At 39.9% G+C, this 18,489-nt stretch overlaps 1 protein-coding gene across 1 annotated transcript; it reads right to left on the reverse strand.

Moving 5' to 3' along the window:
- Positions 1-7,846: 7,846 nt before the first annotated feature.
- SLC16A14 (solute carrier family 16 member 14) lies at positions 7,847-16,067 on the reverse strand. The gene is made up of 5 exons (XM_058812421.1): positions 15,891-16,067; positions 15,339-15,637; positions 14,359-14,502; positions 11,017-12,009; positions 7,847-9,865 (listed from the first exon to the last, which is right to left on the reverse strand). The coding sequence occupies exons 2-5, from the start codon at positions 15,598-15,600 to the stop codon at positions 9,717-9,719; spliced, it is 1,548 nt and encodes a 515-aa protein (XP_058668404.1). The 5' UTR covers positions 15,601-15,637; positions 15,891-16,067; the 3' UTR covers positions 7,847-9,716.
- Between the last annotated feature and the right edge of the window lie 2,422 nt (positions 16,068-18,489).

The following is an 18,489-nucleotide window of genomic DNA, read 5'->3' on the forward strand; positions in this document are numbered from 1 at the left end:
CACAATGAGATGTTTTTACACCTCCTCACCTCCTGTTAAGAGCTTTGCTGCTCCTAAATATTCACACACTATTATTTTTCTATTAATTCTCCACAAATATATAATATACATATATATTGACTGGAAAAAGAGATAGATAGATAGATAGATAGATAGATAGATAGATAGATAGATACATACATACATACATACATACATACATACATGCATACATACATACATGCATACATACATATTCTGGAATAATATTCTAGTTATCCATACTGATTTATTTGCTGACTGAGAGTTCAAATAAATACTTCTCACCAGATCTGTGGTTTGCTGCTAAATATTTGGTACCCTCCTGCCACTAAAATGTTTTCCTGTTAAGTGTTGGTATTTCCTGTCATTATCTCCTGGTTTTCATTCCTGAGATTTTATCTCTCTTCATGTGATTGGGATTTTTAGAGAACTTTTTTTTCTTTTATAAAGTGCCTGAACTACTAACATTACCATTTTAATAAATTTATAAAAACAACCATACAGCTGTAAACATTCATGTTTGTTTTGAGATGTTTTCTGTTCTTTTTGGGCAGTGAAATAACATATCATTATGTTTCTTTTCATTATTTCATGAAGCCAAGAGGATAGAGCAAGATTTTGGATTTGGTTTTGCAATGATGGAAAATTAATTGATGATAGTGTTGAGCAACTTATATTTCTGGATGGGTGAACAATTAGTACAAGTCATCAAATATTCTCCAGCACTTTCAGAATGAAAATGTCATAGAAAACTTAAAATTCAATGGATTTTCACAGTTAATTCATTGTTAGCTTCACATACATTATTAAAAAAAAATTAAATACTAAATATATATTAGAATAGCTATATCAGATCACACTATTATTTCTAGAAATAAATAATTTCTAATAAAGAAAAAGTCAAATATGTGTGTGGTAGCCTGCTTGATCATTCAACATTAAATAGATGTGCAGTGAAAATATTTATCCCCATCATTCCCAGGATGAGAATATTTGAAGCATTCTTTCATATCAGCTTGAATTAGATCAGCCCGACCATTTTTAGTTGACTGTGTAGATCATTTTGTACTTGCATAAGAAATTTTAGGGAAATTACCAACTGTATAGAACTGAGATGCTTGCAATGCAAAAAAGCAAAGGAGAACTGACAGCGAACTGATTGTGCAGTGAGATACAGCATGGAAAAGAGAGCTGCAGAATATTGGGTCACCTAGCCGAATGCATGAAGGAAGATAAGGTGATAGCTTCCTCCCATCCTCCCCTGTGGCTGCCTCAGGAATATTGGGGGGCGGAAGAAGAAAAAAATCGTAACATCTTAAAATCGTGTCATTTTCAAAGCTCTTCGAAAGGTATCCACACAATGCTGAGTTTTTTAATTAATCTGACAAAATACTTAGGAAGGAAAACTGCAGCATAAAAATAGGCCTATAGACATTATAGTTTCAACTTCCATGAAAAATAAGTGGAAAAAATCCTTTACAAATCTGGATGGCTGCATTCATTTTGTTAGGAAACAACATGCAGCTTCAGAATGTACCACTGATTATTCATTAAAAGTGTAGCAAATTGAATTCAGGATTTCTATTGTAGTGAACCAGTAATTCTATTACAGGAATTTGATAAACTAGATACGTGATCTGAAGAAAACAGTGGTAAAGTCAACAGGCCAAGTTCCAAGTCGGGCACAGAAGCAGAAATAATCAGGTGACTGCGGGATGGGCAGTTCCTCCCTAGGTAGGAGACTTACAGAAGGACAGCTTGGTTTGGTACTGGATCACACAGGAATAAGTCAAAAAATGCCACATCCCCGTAGAAGGGAACTGCCTTCAATTTCATGTTGGTTTCACTGTACCTGTGTAAGATAAGCAGAACTACAGGGACTCATGATGTCAGAGCCATCATTATTTTCCCCAAAACATATGACTGAAGTATCTTTTTCAGTTGTTTTACCAACTTCCCTCTGAGTAAATAGCACATTCTTTACATAAAAATCTGTATGTACATGGGAAAGTTGATCCAAAAATGAATCTTAATATTCATGTTAGATAATATTTTCTCTAGAAAAACATAGGGGAAAAACATCTGACTTTTTGTTGGGCTGGTTTTGGTATTGTTTGTTTGGGTTTTTTTTTAAGATGTACCTGCATAACCTGGAAAGAAATTTCAGGCTTTTACAAATCTGTTGTCTCTTGTATTTGGTTTCATTTTTTTCCCACTTCAGATTGCTGTAGTGTTTGGTGCCAGAGTTCTGGAACGTCCTCAATTTGTGCCGAGGTAACTATGACTTCCTGAAACAGCTTCCTGTCCCATTGCTCCTGTACATCATTTCCTTTCTGAGCTTGAAGATATTGCCAGACTTTCTCAAGTTTCACACAGATTTGAGACAGTAAAAATTTAAAACCCAAAACATTCAAATTGAAATAGTTATCTTTGCTGAGCAGACTGTTGGCTTTGATTCATGGTTTAACATAATCATCAATCTGTCTGCTTTCCTTAAGACAACAAGTAAATAAGGATTGTCATTTTTTTGGAGACAATAAATGAATCAAACTGAATGGCTGCAGTAAAAAACAGATCTTACAAAGGGTGTGTTTATCCTGCAAGCTTTTGTTTTATAATAAACTCAGTGATCCAGGTAATTCCATTGCAACCCATGGCTGGCTGTTGCACGCTACTTCCAGGATTAAGTATTGGAAATGTGAAACCTTTGCTTTGTTTTATGATTTGTATTATTTAGTGTCTAGAAACTTCACCCACAGACTGAGATTTCCTTATTCTGAACTCATCACCAAACAAAAATTCTTTATGTCTTTGACAAAAGACATGAGCACAAGGAAAGAGATTTTTTTAGATTTTGCAGCAAGAACTGTTAGAAACACAGGAGGAGAAAGAGGTGACTTTTGCTTGCTTGCTAGGAAGCTCTTCCCAGCCCTCAGGAAATGATGGGAAATAGTATGTACATGTTGAATTGAAACTTTAAAGAGTGAATAACAATAAGTTGCCATTATTGGAAAACTGGAGCTAAGGGTATCCTCTCCATGCTGAATGACAGGTAAGGGATTGGAAGGATAACCTGGAAGCTGCAGGAGAATGGGGAGCAATCTGTTGGTGCAAAAGAGAGAAAATGTATTGGAAAGGCCTTTGGGAGGGCAACTGTTCCAGCTTCCTGGTCAGTGCAGGGTCAGGAAATTGGGATGGAAAGCTAAAAAATGCAGAGCTATCATGTAAGAAGCTTATTTTTGTGGGTCTGAATACCTCAAAATTTTCTATCCCTGTCAGAGCCTGAAAAAAGGCTGCTGCAGTAATTCAGGTAGGAGAGAGAAATATTTTAGCTCATGGAAAATAGGAAGAGAAATGTTTTAAAGAGTAAAATAACTTTATTCTTATACACAGGAGTGCTGTAGAGGCCTAGAATGAAGCCCATCAGTTTCTGGGTGGAGAAGTTAATGAGAACATAAGCACCAGTGAGACCTTATGAGGAATTGTAAAATGGGTTTAGTTCTCTTGATTCTGCTGTGACAACTAGATATGCTCTGAAAGACTTCAGAGAGGCAGATTAAACTTGTAGTATGGAGAGTGGGACATGTCTGGTGCAGAGCACATCCCAATCACAATGAGATTGCTCACAGGATTTCTATTTTGACACTATGTGGGACAAGATTTCAAGAAAAGTTCTGTGTCAGACTGGCAGTTCCAGAGGATGTGGATGTGCTGCTATTCCTGTTTTGTGGCTACCAAAGCATTACAGATGCTTTAGTGAGAGCGAGTTCAAGTGAGCACAAGAAAAAGGGAACAGGGCAAAGAAAGCACAGGAGGAAATGGCAAGACAGGAAAATAGAGCGTGTCATTAATTTAAATATGAAGGCCAGATGGGAGCAGATAAGCTTGCTAAAGTTCTGGGCTGTATTTCAGTTTGAAGATAAATCAGTTGATATTGTGACTGGGGAACAACTGAATGGAGAATAAGGGAGTAAAATAACTAAGAGAATGGATTGAAGAGAGACCAAGAAATTATTTGTCAGTATATTTGGAATTCATCTGTCATTTGAAGAGTGTGAGTCAAGTAGGATAAGGTACTATGGAGGGCAGTAAACTTTTCATTAGTTTAACACAAAGCCTTGGATATTTTGGAATTTAAAGAAATCCTAGAAAGCATTAAGTTGCATACCAATAAAAATATGATTTTGGCTTAATGCAGTAAACTATGAGAACAAGTAAAGCCATGCTCCCTTTCTCTCATTTCAGCAGTATACCTAGGGAATTAAAAATTTGCCCAAATAATATGTTTTTATTTCCAGAGTAATTTATGTATACACTGGAATGCTGCTCTCTGTGGGATTATCGAGTAGCATATTTGGATTTCTGAACAGAGGAAATAGAACAGTCTCTCCACTCAGGACTGGAAAGTGGAGTGTGGGAGCTCTGTGTGTCCATGCCATGCAGTGCATCCTTGCAGGCTGAACTCAGCAGATATCTGCATTGTTACCCCAAGCATGGCATTTCTCTGACTGGAGTTCTGAGCATAAATCCTGCTCTCCAGGAGATCCAGATGCTTTCAATGTGTTTTAGACTGTTCACTAGGTGCTATTCTTACGTCCTGTAACACAGGTCCTGACGTGGACTCACCGTGTGAGCAGTGTGTGTGTTTTCCCGACGCTTTGGCAGCGAGCTGCTGTTGTGTGCAGCGTCCCGGCCCCAGTCCCGTCCGCGAGCGATCCCAGCCCGGAGTTCCGGACGAGCCCTCCTCAAACTCCGGGCGCTGCGGGGCGCGGCGGCCGCCAGAGGGCGCCCCGGGGCAGGGCCGCTGTCAGCGCGCATGGGGACAGCCCGGGAATGGCTGGGATAACCCAGGGCCAGGGAATGGCTGGGATAACCCAGGGCCAGGGGATGGCTGGGATAACCCAGGGCCAGGGGATGGCTGGGATAACCCAGGGCCAGGGAATGGCTGGGATAACCCAGGGCCAGGGGATGGCTGGGATAACCCAGGGCCAGGGGATGGCTGGGATAACCCAGGGCCAGGGAATGGCTGGGATAACCCAGGGCCAGGGGATGGCTGGGATAACCCAGGGCCAGGGGATGGCTGGGATAACCCAGGGCCAGGGAATGGCTGGGATAACCCAGGGCCAGGGAATGGCTGGGATAACCCAGGGCCAGGGGATGGCTGGGATAACCCAGGGCCAGGGAATGGCTGGGATAACCCAGGGCCAGGGGATGGCTGGGATAACCCAGGGCCAGGGAATGGCTGGGATAACCCAGGGCCAGGGAATGGCTGGGATAACCCAGAGCCAGGGAATGGCTGGGACAATCCACAGCCAGGGAATGGCCGGGATAACCCAGAGCCAGGAAATGGCTGGGATAACCCAGAGCCAGGGAATGGCTGGGATAACCCAGGGCCAGGGAATGGCCAGGATAACACAGAGCCAGGGAAAGGCCGGGATAACCCAGGGCCAGGGAATGGCTGGGATAACCCAGGGCCAGGGAATGGCTGGGACAATCCACAGCCAGGGAATGACCAGGATTATCCAGAGCCAGGGAAAGGCCGGGATAATCAGCTTTGCTTTTCTTCCTGTATTTTTTTATAGAGCACTGTGTTTGGAAATATAAATATGCAATAGGAAAAACTAATATATATTGTTTTTAACTTCATTAAAAACTTCGCCATTCATGGTATCCTTATTTCATGGGCAAACAAGATTGGCAAGAGCAGAGAATAAGCAGAAATGTAAAGAGAACTTTTAAGAGGCTCGCACATTTTCATTTCAGCACTTATACCCTTTTTTCCCCAATAATCTCTCCTTTTGCTCAGCTAGAATGTGCTAGGATGTTGTGTATGCCTGCATAAGAACAACCAGGACCACACGTACTCTGAGACAGCTTTGCTGTAGGCAGAGGGAAGCAGTTCCAGCTACATCTGCAGTGTGTAACACAAGGTACACGAGGATTTCTGCTTTTCTATTTCTGTTACCACTTGCATTGGAGTCATTGAGTAGAACTGCACTTAGGCTCCTGCAACTGCACCTGGAAAGAAAAGTGGAACATTTGTGGGAAAAATTAATGTTTCTGTGTTCTTGTATAATTTACGGGTAGATAATATATCACACAGGGTATCTTCCTAATTTTTTTTGTGATGGTTCTGTCATCTAACAGATTACATCTTTTTTTTTTTTTCTTCCTTATATTGTTTCCACCTGATTCTGTTTATGGAGTCATTCTGAAAGCAGGCAGCATCTCCTGAGAAACAGGCTTAATCCTTACAGTACATCTCAAAGTTTTCTAAAATCGCATTTCTGTTCAAACCCCAAGGACTCTTTTACTTACCTTGAAAACAGATTTTATTTCTGAGGTGATTTTTACATCCTGACAAGGTTTTTGGCATCAGTTTACACAGCTTGGTTGATTTCAGAGCAGCTGTATGAATTACACACGAGGAAAATACGTGGCATTACAGCTGCTGCTGCTTTTTTTTTTTTTTTTTTTTTTTTTTTTTTTTCCAGTGGTAGAAAGGCCTTGGATATTATACCAAAAATAGCTAAAATAGCTTCTCATATATTTCACAGAAAAACATGTGATATCTTGCACTGGCAACCCTGGACAAAACTTCTGATGTTCTGTGAGTTTAACTATCACTGCGTCTTTCAAAATGCGTGGGCAGCTTGCACTGCAAGTGACCTTCATACAAGGCCTCTGTGCTGTCTAAACACATTTTGTGGAGTAGAATAAGCAGCAATGAGTAAGCCAAATGATGATTTAAGCCTCTACTTTCTCTTACAAGCAGCTACGTGACAGTAATGTGCCCTGGGAAGCTCTTGCAGAGAGGCTGCGTGACACAGCCCCCCCTGAAATGGAAGAGCCCCCCAGGAATTGGGCTGGGAACCTTCACACACACAAATGTCAGCCACAGCTCCAGAGGGGGCAGGAGCAATGTACCAAGAACAAAACCTAACAGAATAAAGGTGTGTGTTCCATTGAAGTAATTGTTATAAGGCATGGCTGTTTATTGGGTCAGACACATGGACTTTTCTTCTTTACTACAGAAAACAGACTTTTTAAGGATTGAAAGAAGAAAAATAAAATATGTTTTACCAGGAGCAACATGTAAATATTACAATGTTTAATAGGTTGGGTATCGTGAAATTGTGTTTTATCAGCCTCATAGTAGTTACTGCAATAGAACAGGTTGTGGCTACTTTGTATTTCTCCATTCTGATTTCTCTGTTTTGTATCTATGCCACAGGTACTCCACGGCTTATAGGAGATGCTGTGGCATTGTCATTTATAGAGGGTAATTAATATATCATTTACAATTGACTAGATCTAGGACCCAAGTATTAAACCAGTGATTTCAGTATTTGGATATAATAGTTTCATATTTGAAGAGTGTAAGGAGTTTACAACTTTTTAACATGTCAAGTACTAAACTTGAATTTTAGAAATTGATTAAAAACTATGAATACAGGGTTCTTGTATAATTCTGTTTCTTTATAAACCAGTACTTTAATACTTAAATATTTGTTGATTTAGATTAAGGATTTTTTTCTTCTAGAACTATATACCAATATGCTGGAAACATTCAGTGACTGTTCACCTTTAGGTATAAGAAGCACTTCCATATATATTCTTTCATCTTTGTGATTACTTTGTTTTAGGATAATGAGAAATAAAAATTCCATTATGTGGCTAAAATACCATACTAACTTAATAAATGAACAGAAAGTGTGTTTTTGGGTAATGTAAGTTTATTCCCAACACGTGGCCCTGTAAGAACCTCTATTAAAAGATCTATTGCAGATACCACAAGTGAAGAACATATTTTTCATTACTGTATTATGCAAATACCATTGCTTTTGACAAAAGACAAAGTGAAGATCTATGTATGAAGGATACATATCTTTCAAAAACAAAAAAAGCTCAGATCAAATGAGCCATCAGCAGCATTCCCACCAAGAAGATATTTAACCTGTAACAAAGAACTGATGTGAAATTTTACGTGCACATTCTCTCCAATAACAAAAGCTGATTTTCAGAAGTTACTGACTGTGTGTTCACTCCATGTGTTGCAGTTCAGTGCCACCTCAGTTGTCTTATGTGAATTTTAAAGGCCATACATAACTACCCTACATGATTGTACTGATGTAAATCTTAAAATAATTCAGGGTTTCTTAAGGTTTTATTTTTAACTTGGCTCACTTCAGTGATCTTTAAGGAATACTTTAAAGTATGTCCCTGACAAGAGTTGTAGAAGTGCAACACTAAGAAGCTGGTGAATTGCAATATGGAACAATACACATTCAGAACTTTTTTTAACCAACCTTGCAGCTATAAAGAAGATAAGGATATTGATATTGTTGTGTACTGAGCTGTTTCCCAATAGTTCTTCAATATAATTGAACAGTTTCAATTGCTTTTTAAGGAATTCCAGCAACACGTAGAAATATTAACCTAAGAACCTGATTCGTCATGCAAAGAACTTTCATAAAGCTAAGAGGATGAAAACTTACAGTGGTTCTTATTTGATAGGAAAATTAGCATCAGACTCACTTCTCAAAGCTGAAAAAAATAAACCCTCAACCACCATACATCACCTTCTGCACTGGTTACCAGACCCTTAATGTTAAGAAAATTTATTTTAATATTTTAAATGCTCTTTAGCTATTCCATGCTCTGCAGTATCTCATTTTCTAGAGAATAAATTTCCCAAACATGATGAATCTTAGTCAGTTCATGGTACATTACAAGCAGCAACACGACTGCTCATATGTAACAAAGTTGGTGAACAATTAAATTAAATTATAACAAAATTTAGTGTGCAGTAGTAGTGTTCATTCCCATGGAAAGAGTCAGTGGCAATTTTATTAAATTCTAAAATAACTCCAATTAGGTAAAGGGGCCAAAGAACTCAAACTGTTTCTGGAAACATTTTCAATATGTTTCCTGTTTCTTCATTTATGGGTTTTTTACTTCAGGTGCATTAAATGTCACAGTGTTTAAACTGCAGCCTAGTTATTGAGGATAGCTACTTCAAATGCAGTTGATACTTTGAAAAAACAAAATTAAAAATCACTGAAGTAGAATCACAGAATATACTGGGTTGGGAGGGACCTATTGAGTCCAACTGAATAATTTCAGAAATATATGAGAACTTTTCTTCAGATTTGCATCACAGAAATAGTAACTTTAGTAAGCTGAATTAGTGGAATTGTTATAGTAGCATTTCAACAGTACTTAGGTAGCCAGGCAAGAGATACAATCATTATCTAATACCCAGTAACTAATCTTTCATCAGATTGAATACATAGTAGAAAGGACTTTTATAAATCATTCATGTCCTGACCAAATTCTCTCACAGGACTAGTGTAAATCAGAGTAACTGCACTGCAGTCAGTGGATTTTCACCAATGGTTAATGGTGAAATATCAAAAGAGAAGCAAGGGTAAGTATTCTTAGCATTGTTCTAATATTGACATACTAGCAGGGTGCTTTAATCACTGTATTTAGTAGTTCTAAAGTAAAAAATATCTTAACCAATTTTAAAAGCATATTTCCAATAATTTATAAGCCTTATGGAGTATATTTGCTTTTCACTTAAGTGCAGCGCAGCTAAATGTGGTTGGTTCTATAAGAAAAACATCTTCATATGCCACACAAGAGAAACACAAAACAAAAAAAAGTTCTGGAAAAAAGTTCTGGAATTTGTTCTATACTTGTGCTTCTTCTGTAGATTTTTCTCTTGACTGTTTCTTTTGAATACAAGGTTGTATAAGTAAAAATATTATTCCCACCATGTATAGCAATCCAGCTATGTAAAAAGAAAAATCGTATTTTTGTGTGATGTCATAGATCCAACCTGGAAAATAAGGACAGAACATGTTTATTACAAAGTTTGCCAAAAATGTACATTTCATGAGAAAATTCAAAAAATACTTCACATTTCTTTCATGACGTTTCTGTCAAATCCACAGATATTTTATGGAAAAACAAAATTTTTCAAATATGTTATCACAGGTTTGATTTTAAAATCGAGATTTTGTAATCCCAAACCAATTACTTCCTCCTCCCTATCACTGCCTCTGTAAAATGCCCAATACTGGGTATTTCAAATGCTATGCCTTGTGCAAGCAAACACATTTCCCATAGCTGTTCCCAAGCCTCACATACCAATAGAAGACTGTTCAAGAGATACAATCTCAATACTGCAATGACTCTCATTCCAGCCTCAATTCCTTTGCAAAAACACATTAAAGTTACTTCTTCATTAGAGTTACTTATTCATTACTTCAGGAAGGTTTGAGAACCCAACTAAGCCAAACTCCCTCACTCCACGCTGGCTGCATTGCGATGTACCCACAAGATCAGAAGCTCTCTTTACATCAGCTGCTTGCATCCAGTTTGCTTCTTAACCAAAGGCCAAATTCAGAGACAGGGTTAGCACACACTGGGAGGTGCTGAGGGAACGTGGCACAGTAAAACACTGCTGCTTTCAGGGGGCACTGAGAGGGCTTTCTTCTCGCTCGTGTCGCTCACCCAGGGGTGGGGAGAGAAGGGGCTCTCGCTTTCCTGGGCTGCTCATGCTGCTGCTGCCTTCCCTTCAGCCTAGAGCTGCCCTGGCTGACTAAGGCCATGACTCCCAGAATTTCTCACAGCTTTTTTCTCAGCAGCACCTCTGTAAAAGAGAGCTGGAGTCTGATATAATACTGACAATCAGTACCTGTATCTCTTCTGTATTCCCCCACCTCTTTCTATGAGGAAATGTGTAATGAATGTCTGTTTAAACCTAAATAACTCTAGGGATAGCATACATACACTTCTCCCTTCTGCTGGGGATGGCAGAGTTATGAGCTGTAAATCTGTACAATGTAAAGCTGGACGTTATGTCCATTCTGGAGCAGCTGTGATTTTGTTAACTACACATGCTCATAGCATAAGAATGTTTAATAATACAAAGAGTCATACAGTCATTACACAAACATCTGTTGGTTAGCAATTTGAACTTTTTACCTGCAAAAGGTGGTCCAAACAAAGCAGATATTCCATTGGCACAAATGATGATGCCATAGGCATTTGCAAGGTGTTTAGTTCCAACTAAATCTTCAGTCACAACAGGCATTAGAGAAAAATAGCCACTAGAAAATCCTATTAGAGCACAAACCACAGCCAGGCCAATGTATGTCTGCATTAGTGGCAAAGTAAGAATGCAGGTGACCAGGGTAAAGTTAGCCATGAGGAAGACATTCCAGGTGCTGATGCATGGCAGATCAGAGATGATTCCAAGGATCACTTTACCAAAAATATGAACAATGGCTATAATGGATGTCAAAGGAAATACATTGTCCTGCCTAGATAATTTGTACTGCTTGACTATTTCTGGAAGGTGAATAAAGGGAATGACAAAGCTGCTATAGGCAAACAAAGCCCAAATGATAAAGGCCACAAATACTCTATTGGTAAACAGTGATGCAGCTCCAAAGTAGCTGGAGTACCAGAGTGCAAAGCCCTTCCTGACTGTGACTGTCAGCTGGCTCACTGTCTTAAAGAGGCGCAGTCCATACATGCTCCTTTCACTTCCAGATTTACCTCCGATTTCTGTGTGCTGCACACTGCCAAGCACTTCTTCATTTGCTGCCTCTTCTTTTTTCTCTGGTTCTTCACCAAGGACTCCATTAGATTTTATAGTCTCTGTAGATTGGGACAGAGCTTTTGCCTGATTTTCTTCGCTATCATTTCCCACCACATATTTTTCACGGAGCTCTTTGGGAGAGAGTGGTCTCATGAGTGCCCCACAGACACAGAGGTTCAGGGAAATGGCCCCCTGGATGAACATTGCATTCCTCCACCCAAATTCAGTGCAGAGGTACTTCAGTAAGGCAGTCATTAAGAAAGCTCCAAACCCCGTTCCCGTGGTACTGAGCCCTTGTGCAAGTGCTCTTCTGTTCTGAAAATATTGCCCTACCATGACCACTGCAGGCAGATAAACCATGCCACTTCCAATACCTATAAAAAAAAATTAAATAAATCTGAACTGTTTGCCAACAACATAAAAAGCAGTGAAAAAAAATCTATTTTATTCCTCGCTTTTGTGTAAGCATAGTAGTAAAACCAATAATAGATTTTCAATTCTGATGTTAGCTTTCATTTCTGTTTCATAGTGTTTTCCAAAATCTACAATACTCATTCTAGAGAGAATGCAACACTGATATTTATTGCCAGAAAAACTAAACACATGGAATATAAAACCTTTTTCTCAGGTCAGCGTGACAACACTGAAAGTTACAAATGTCCCACAACCAATCAGTGACAGTTACTATGGGGACAAACACAGACACAGCCTGTTTTGAAATATCTGCAATTATAATACCCACATCTGATGGTATCAGTAACCAGAACTGCTTAGTGAGCACATCTTGTTGCTTTCACCCAAGTTCCCCAGCAATGAAGATTCACACTGAGATCCTGTCCTTGTTCAGTAACTGGAGCCACAGTGACCATGACATGTATTTGAGGAGTCAGCACACGGGGTTAGTGCACTGGTGGGACCTCAGGTGGCTTCCAGGCTGGTTCTCTTTGGGCAGTCCAGGGAGGGCCACACAGTAGCTGCTCAGTCTTACAAGGCAGATCTCTAATTCTGTTGAAAACCCCTCCCCTGTAGTTAAAAACCAGGCTGGGTATTCATGGCACATACTTCAAGCAGGAAGCGACGTATTGCACAAACACATCATTAGAGGTAACAGTTCACCATTTTTTCTCGCAGCAAATTCTTCACAGAGGGATTTGGATTGGAACAGGTGTATGCAGAAGATGCTTCCCAACTCACTGTGATAGTAATTCAGAAGTGTTTTGTGACTTAGAAGTTTGCCTAAAGAGGTGCTAACATAGCTGCATACAGCTACAGCATGATCTAGCTGCAGCTAGGCCAGAGAAAGCCGTGATTCCAAAAAAGCCCCAAAAAAAGCCCTTCACCATCACAGCAGTGACCCTGACCAGAGCTGACCCATTTTGCTTTTTAGAAATATTTCTTACTTTCCTAGGCAAATACACAATTGGGCTTTTATTTTTGGGCTTTTGTTTTGCACCAGTGTCCCTCCCCACATCCAACCACAGATTCGGGGAGGCCTCTCTGTCCCTCAGGAGAGCCGCTGCCCCTGGGGCTGCTGCCGTGAGGAGCCAGCCCCGGTGCCGCCAGGGGAGTCGGCTGCCAGGAGCAGCGGAGCCCTGAGGGAAGGGCCCTCGGCAATGTGCTGAGGGTGGCTGCGGATGGAGAGATGAGGTTGGGATCGGAGGGATGGACTGAAGGCAGCAGCCATGAGCAGGCCCACAGGCGCAGTGTGGAGGCCCAGAGGTGATGGCAGCAAGATGTGGCCACCGCAAGGGAAAAGCAGCTTTCCAGGAGCAGCCATGAGAACATGGAGAGACTTCTCTGGATGGGCCGCGACTGGGCATGGTGAGTGAGGGGATGGGAGTGAGCGGCAGGACTGAGGGTGAGTGAGCAGATCGTGAGGGAGGGACAGTGAGCAGAGGTCTCATGGAGCTGGAAGGAACCTGTCAGGTATCTCTACACCGTTTTATTGGACAGAATTACTCCTGCAACATCTCACTTCTCTATCTCACATAAAAGTTTGTCTCTGGCTTGGTTGTTTGGTTTTTTTTTCCCAGAAAATCTGTTTTTCACCCCTCTTTGAATTCTTTACTTAAACTCTGCCATTTTTTGTTTTGTGTGTGCTCTTTCTGAAAAGAGCACAGGAGCTGAAGAAGACCTGTGTAGATTCCTGCCTGCTTGATTATATTCAGTATATATGAAAACAGAAATTCTGAAAAAGGCAGGATCCTCTCTGTGATCATTGTTCTTTGTTCAGGAATTTACAATGTTACTGAAGTCTACGGTAAGGTGGTGTAAAGAGTCATCAGAGTGATCTTTGCTAAGCTCAGTATTTCTCCATCTGGAAAGCTAGATAAAAATTTATGTATAGAAATTCTGGAGAAAACATTTGTTATTCTTTCCTGTGGCAAGGAGAGGAGTTAGCTAGATATGAAATTCATCTTTAAATTTTACTTGTCAGAGTTTGGGTTACAGTAACTCCCCTAATTAAAAATGTCCTCTAATGTACTCACTTGGCTGAAACTGATAGAAGTTCCACCTTCACATGGCAAATTTAAACAACAACAGAAGTCACTGGGCCCAATCCACTGAATAAATAAGTTTTCTAAAAGGATAACAGGCTGTAAAAGTGTGAAAGCAGAGCTGGAATAACTTTACAGTCTACCTTCCCTATTTACTCACTCAAATAAGCTTCAAAGGAATCAGAAATAACTGAAAGAACCTTCAAACATTAGTGCAGCTCTCACCAGCTGTCACTCCAAAGGTGAGGAAGAGGTAGTGCACATTTGAGGCATAGGCACTCAGTATCCAACCCAGGGCATTCAGGATCCCTCCAATTATGGCTGTCGTGCGGCACCCACACATGCTGATGAACAAACCGATAAAAGGACCTGTTAAAAAACATGAAAGAAATGATAAATTATTTATTTAATTCTTTATGCTCTAATAATTTTTCACCTTAAGTTTCTTAATGTTTTAAATAAAATGTTAAAACATCAGGCAACTCGTGCAAGTCAGTTTATTTTTCATATTATTTCTTAAAATCATGGAAAGAGAAATACAACTAACTGATTAAATACTTAGCAAATACCTGCAATGCCTACAATCAAATTTGCCCCATGAAGAAGGGACAGTTTAAAGAGAGGAATCAGCTGAAACTCTTGCTCCTCATTCTGATGCTGTATAAGTGCAAGACTTGTTCACAAGTAACCAGAAGTTAAGCATTTTATCTTGTTTTCAGTAGAATAATTTAGGCAGATATAAACATAACTTTTTTCAGTTTTCATTTAGGGAGTCATACATGTGTATATATATATATATATATATATACACAAACATTTTCTCCAGATACTATTTTGGGTTGATCCAACTACAACTAAAAAAATACATTTTCATTCAGCTGCCAAACTGAAATACAAACTGTGTGAATTCAACATTTTCTCCTCACAGATGCAGCATGGGGAGGACTCCAAGCTTCACAGATCATGTTTTCTTAATTCTAGTCAGACCTGGAAGTCACAGCATTCCTTTCCTGCTCATGCAGTCTGCTGGGCTGTCTTCCCTGTCATCTTCCCTGTTATTCCCTTTCTCCATCTACATTGTAAAATTTCTCCTGGTGACTTTAAAAGGTCAGCTTGGGACAACCATAAGAAAATATTTTAGGGATGAATGGCAAACATATTCTAAAAATATATCTAGTTTTAAAATACGTGGTGCCGGCACATACCTACAATAAGCGTGATGCCCATGCTGAGGGAGCTAACCCAGGCTGTTAAGCCACGACTTTGATTAAACTCTTCAAGCCATTCCATGTTGAGTATTCCAAGGGCCATTTGGGAGCCCATGATGAGTATGTGCACAAGGAAAGAGGAAAATACAATCATCCAAGCCCATCCTCCATCGATGTTTGGATTAGGTTTAATTGGCTTACTTCCAACTTTGGAGTGATCTCCAAAATCATATCCAATGTCCTCTCGACTTGCATACATTTTCTCCACAGTATTCTGAAGCAAATGCAGTAAATACCTACAAATGCATACAAAATAATCAGCTTTTGCGGTTTGGTATGGTGAATACCATAAATCACTGTTGTATTTCACCACTGTAGTTAGTGCAGTTGTAGTGAATACCGTGACTTAATTGTTCAAATGTAAAATGCTTAGAAAATCGTGCAATTAATTTATTTCTTTGTGTAACTTGTTATCGTGGCTGTCTATGCAGGAGTATTTACAGACTGACAGTAGGCTGCACTATTTCCATTACTATATATTTTACTTACTTTTAGGTGGCTGAAAGCCCTCACTCTTCATGGGTTGACTGTCGTCACAAAAGATTGGTCTCTCTCTGTATATTACTTCTCTGTGTCACCTTCTGCTGTCCCAGTAAGATGATGTGCCTTTGTGTTCCAGTTCATAAAGCTTGGAGTAAAGAAGCAGCAGGTAGATGAAGTTACCACATCTTTTCAGAGGAAACCAGTTTGGGGATGTATTTCTTCCTTAGCAGTGGAAGAACAAGAATGAAGACAGCAAAAGATAAGGAATTCAGATTCTTAATTTTCAAAATGTTTTACTTACATAAATTAAAACAAGGCAATTGTTACTGCCTCTCTTTTTAAAAGAGTCAATATGACAACAGTTTGCTATTATGTGTTCAGTTTCCATAGCATTAATCCTTATTATCCTACTATAAACAAAGAATTCTTCCAAATTAATGTCAATGCCTATCAGAATCAAACTGAGTGGCAGAGTTTCATGCATAGGTGTACATAGGATCAGGTCACACTAGCTTCATTTGATTATTTTGATTTATTCTGTTGTTACTCCAAGTAAAGATTACAACACAAGGTGAAAATAATTTCAAAACCTCTTTTAATTGATTAACAGTCAAGGTGCATAATCCAGTCTTCCCTCCATCTGATTTCTGCCGCAACAGATTCAAATCTTACCCAACTGTGGAGCACCACATAGGTTTCCATGGAGACTAGGAATGCAATGATACAAGTTACCAGAGATGGTAATTTTTTGTCTTCTTTTCTTCTCCGGAGAAATAAAAAAGAAACAGCAGCTTTACAACAGTGGAAAGGGAAAAAAGTTATCAAAAAATGATTTTAAAAGGTTCTTATGTCTTCTGTGAGCTCTCAGAATGTGTGCCTCTGGGCTGGCTCCTCACTGCTGCAAACCGGCAGTGAACAGACAAACCCAGATTCTGTACCAACTCAAAATTTGTCTTTAAATATGTGAGTACATTTTGCTTCTCAAGTCACTACCTTTCCAAACCATTTTACTTTTTTCCTATTGCTAGATAAACACACAGAGAAGGCGCTGGGCATTGCACAGTAAGCCACAGCTGGAATCAGAGCTGGCCAGTCCCAGCCAGCAGTGAACACCCATTGGTACGTGCAGCCTCTCCAGCCTGGCTGCTGCCCGAGGTCCCTCTGTACCCGAGTGCCACCTGCCCCTTCCTGGCAGTGCAGGGAATCAGGTGTAACTAAGGGCAGCTTGAGCCTGTAGGTTCTGAGAGCACACCGATCTGCCTCATAAGTGAGATGCAGCTTAAATATGTTGCACTCCTGGAGGCAAATCTTTCACAGATGGATGTTCTATAGTGACTAAGTTGTCATTTGCCCTAACTTGGCCATAGGAGGTATTGGTGACACAGTGAGGAAGAACAAGAACTGTGCACATTTAACACTTGCTGCACAGACAGATAAGCTGGGATCAATTGATGAGTTGCCAGTGGAAATGGATACTGAAATGCCTTCCAGGCTGTTCCTTTCCAAACTGGGAAACAGAGAATGGGGATCGTGCTTAGAGGTCCTTCTAGAGGTCCTGCAGGGTGTTTGAGGGAGGGCGAGCAGCACGGGAGCAAGTCAGAGCCATGCAGTGGTACAGACTGGTTTTTTGACCATAAAAGGACAGCCTGGTCACAATTATTAAATTCTATTATTAATTAAATTAAAGAGGACAGCCTTAGTCATAATTACACCTCACCCTTCCTCTGCAAAAGATAGGTCTTAAAGATGACATCTCAACCCTTTCCTAATAACGTACTGCGAGCCAGATCCTCTGTTGCTGTAGGTTACAGGACTACTTACAGAGGATTCAGCCCACTCACAAGGCAGAGAGAGACTAGGTGCAAAAAGGTGATAAACACAGTGAATAATCATGCTAATGGGAAATAATGAGAAGAGGCAGAATGAAGGAAAATGGCAAGCTGTTGCACATGCTCTGCATAAGATTAATGAAAATGTATGAGGGATATTACAGTGCATCTTAGATAATGGAATACAAAATTATGTAACTGAAGATTCAGAGTCAAGATTAAATGTAAAGCCTCACCTTTCTCTCTTATACTTTTGACTGGTTTTGTGCACACCTGAATCCTGATATTGGATACAAAAAATTCTTCTTTGGACAGGAAATAGGCACATCTTTTACATATTTTAAATAATTTGAAGAAAAATAATTGATATTGAGCTGCAAAGTTATGACACTCCTCTTTGCAGTCTTGCTGACAGAACTGGCTCAGATTGAGTAGATGCAAGTTAATGTCATGCTTCTATCAACCCCCACAAATCTTCAGAAAATGCATATATTTTCCATTTGAACTGAATTCTTGCTTATTATTACTTTCATACTATTAACTTTTCACTAAGGTGACAAGTTCAGAGTGAATACACTCAAAAGCAGAGAAGGTCATCTCCAATAACTGCACAAACTCAGTCTCTGGATAAAGCAAGGACTGGATGCCTGGATCTCTTCCCCAGGACAGCCTGATCATCCCATGGCCTGTTGCACCCAGGAGAAAGGCACATACCTGTCTTCCACCTTCTTCCCACACAGCCCTGCCAAGCACAGGCTCATGAAAGGCAGAGGAGC

This window comes from Ammospiza caudacuta, chromosome 11, assembly GCF_027887145.1.
Source record: "Ammospiza caudacuta isolate bAmmCau1 chromosome 11, bAmmCau1.pri, whole genome shotgun sequence".
Taxonomy (NCBI): Eukaryota; Metazoa; Chordata; class Aves; order Passeriformes; family Passerellidae; genus Ammospiza; species Ammospiza caudacuta.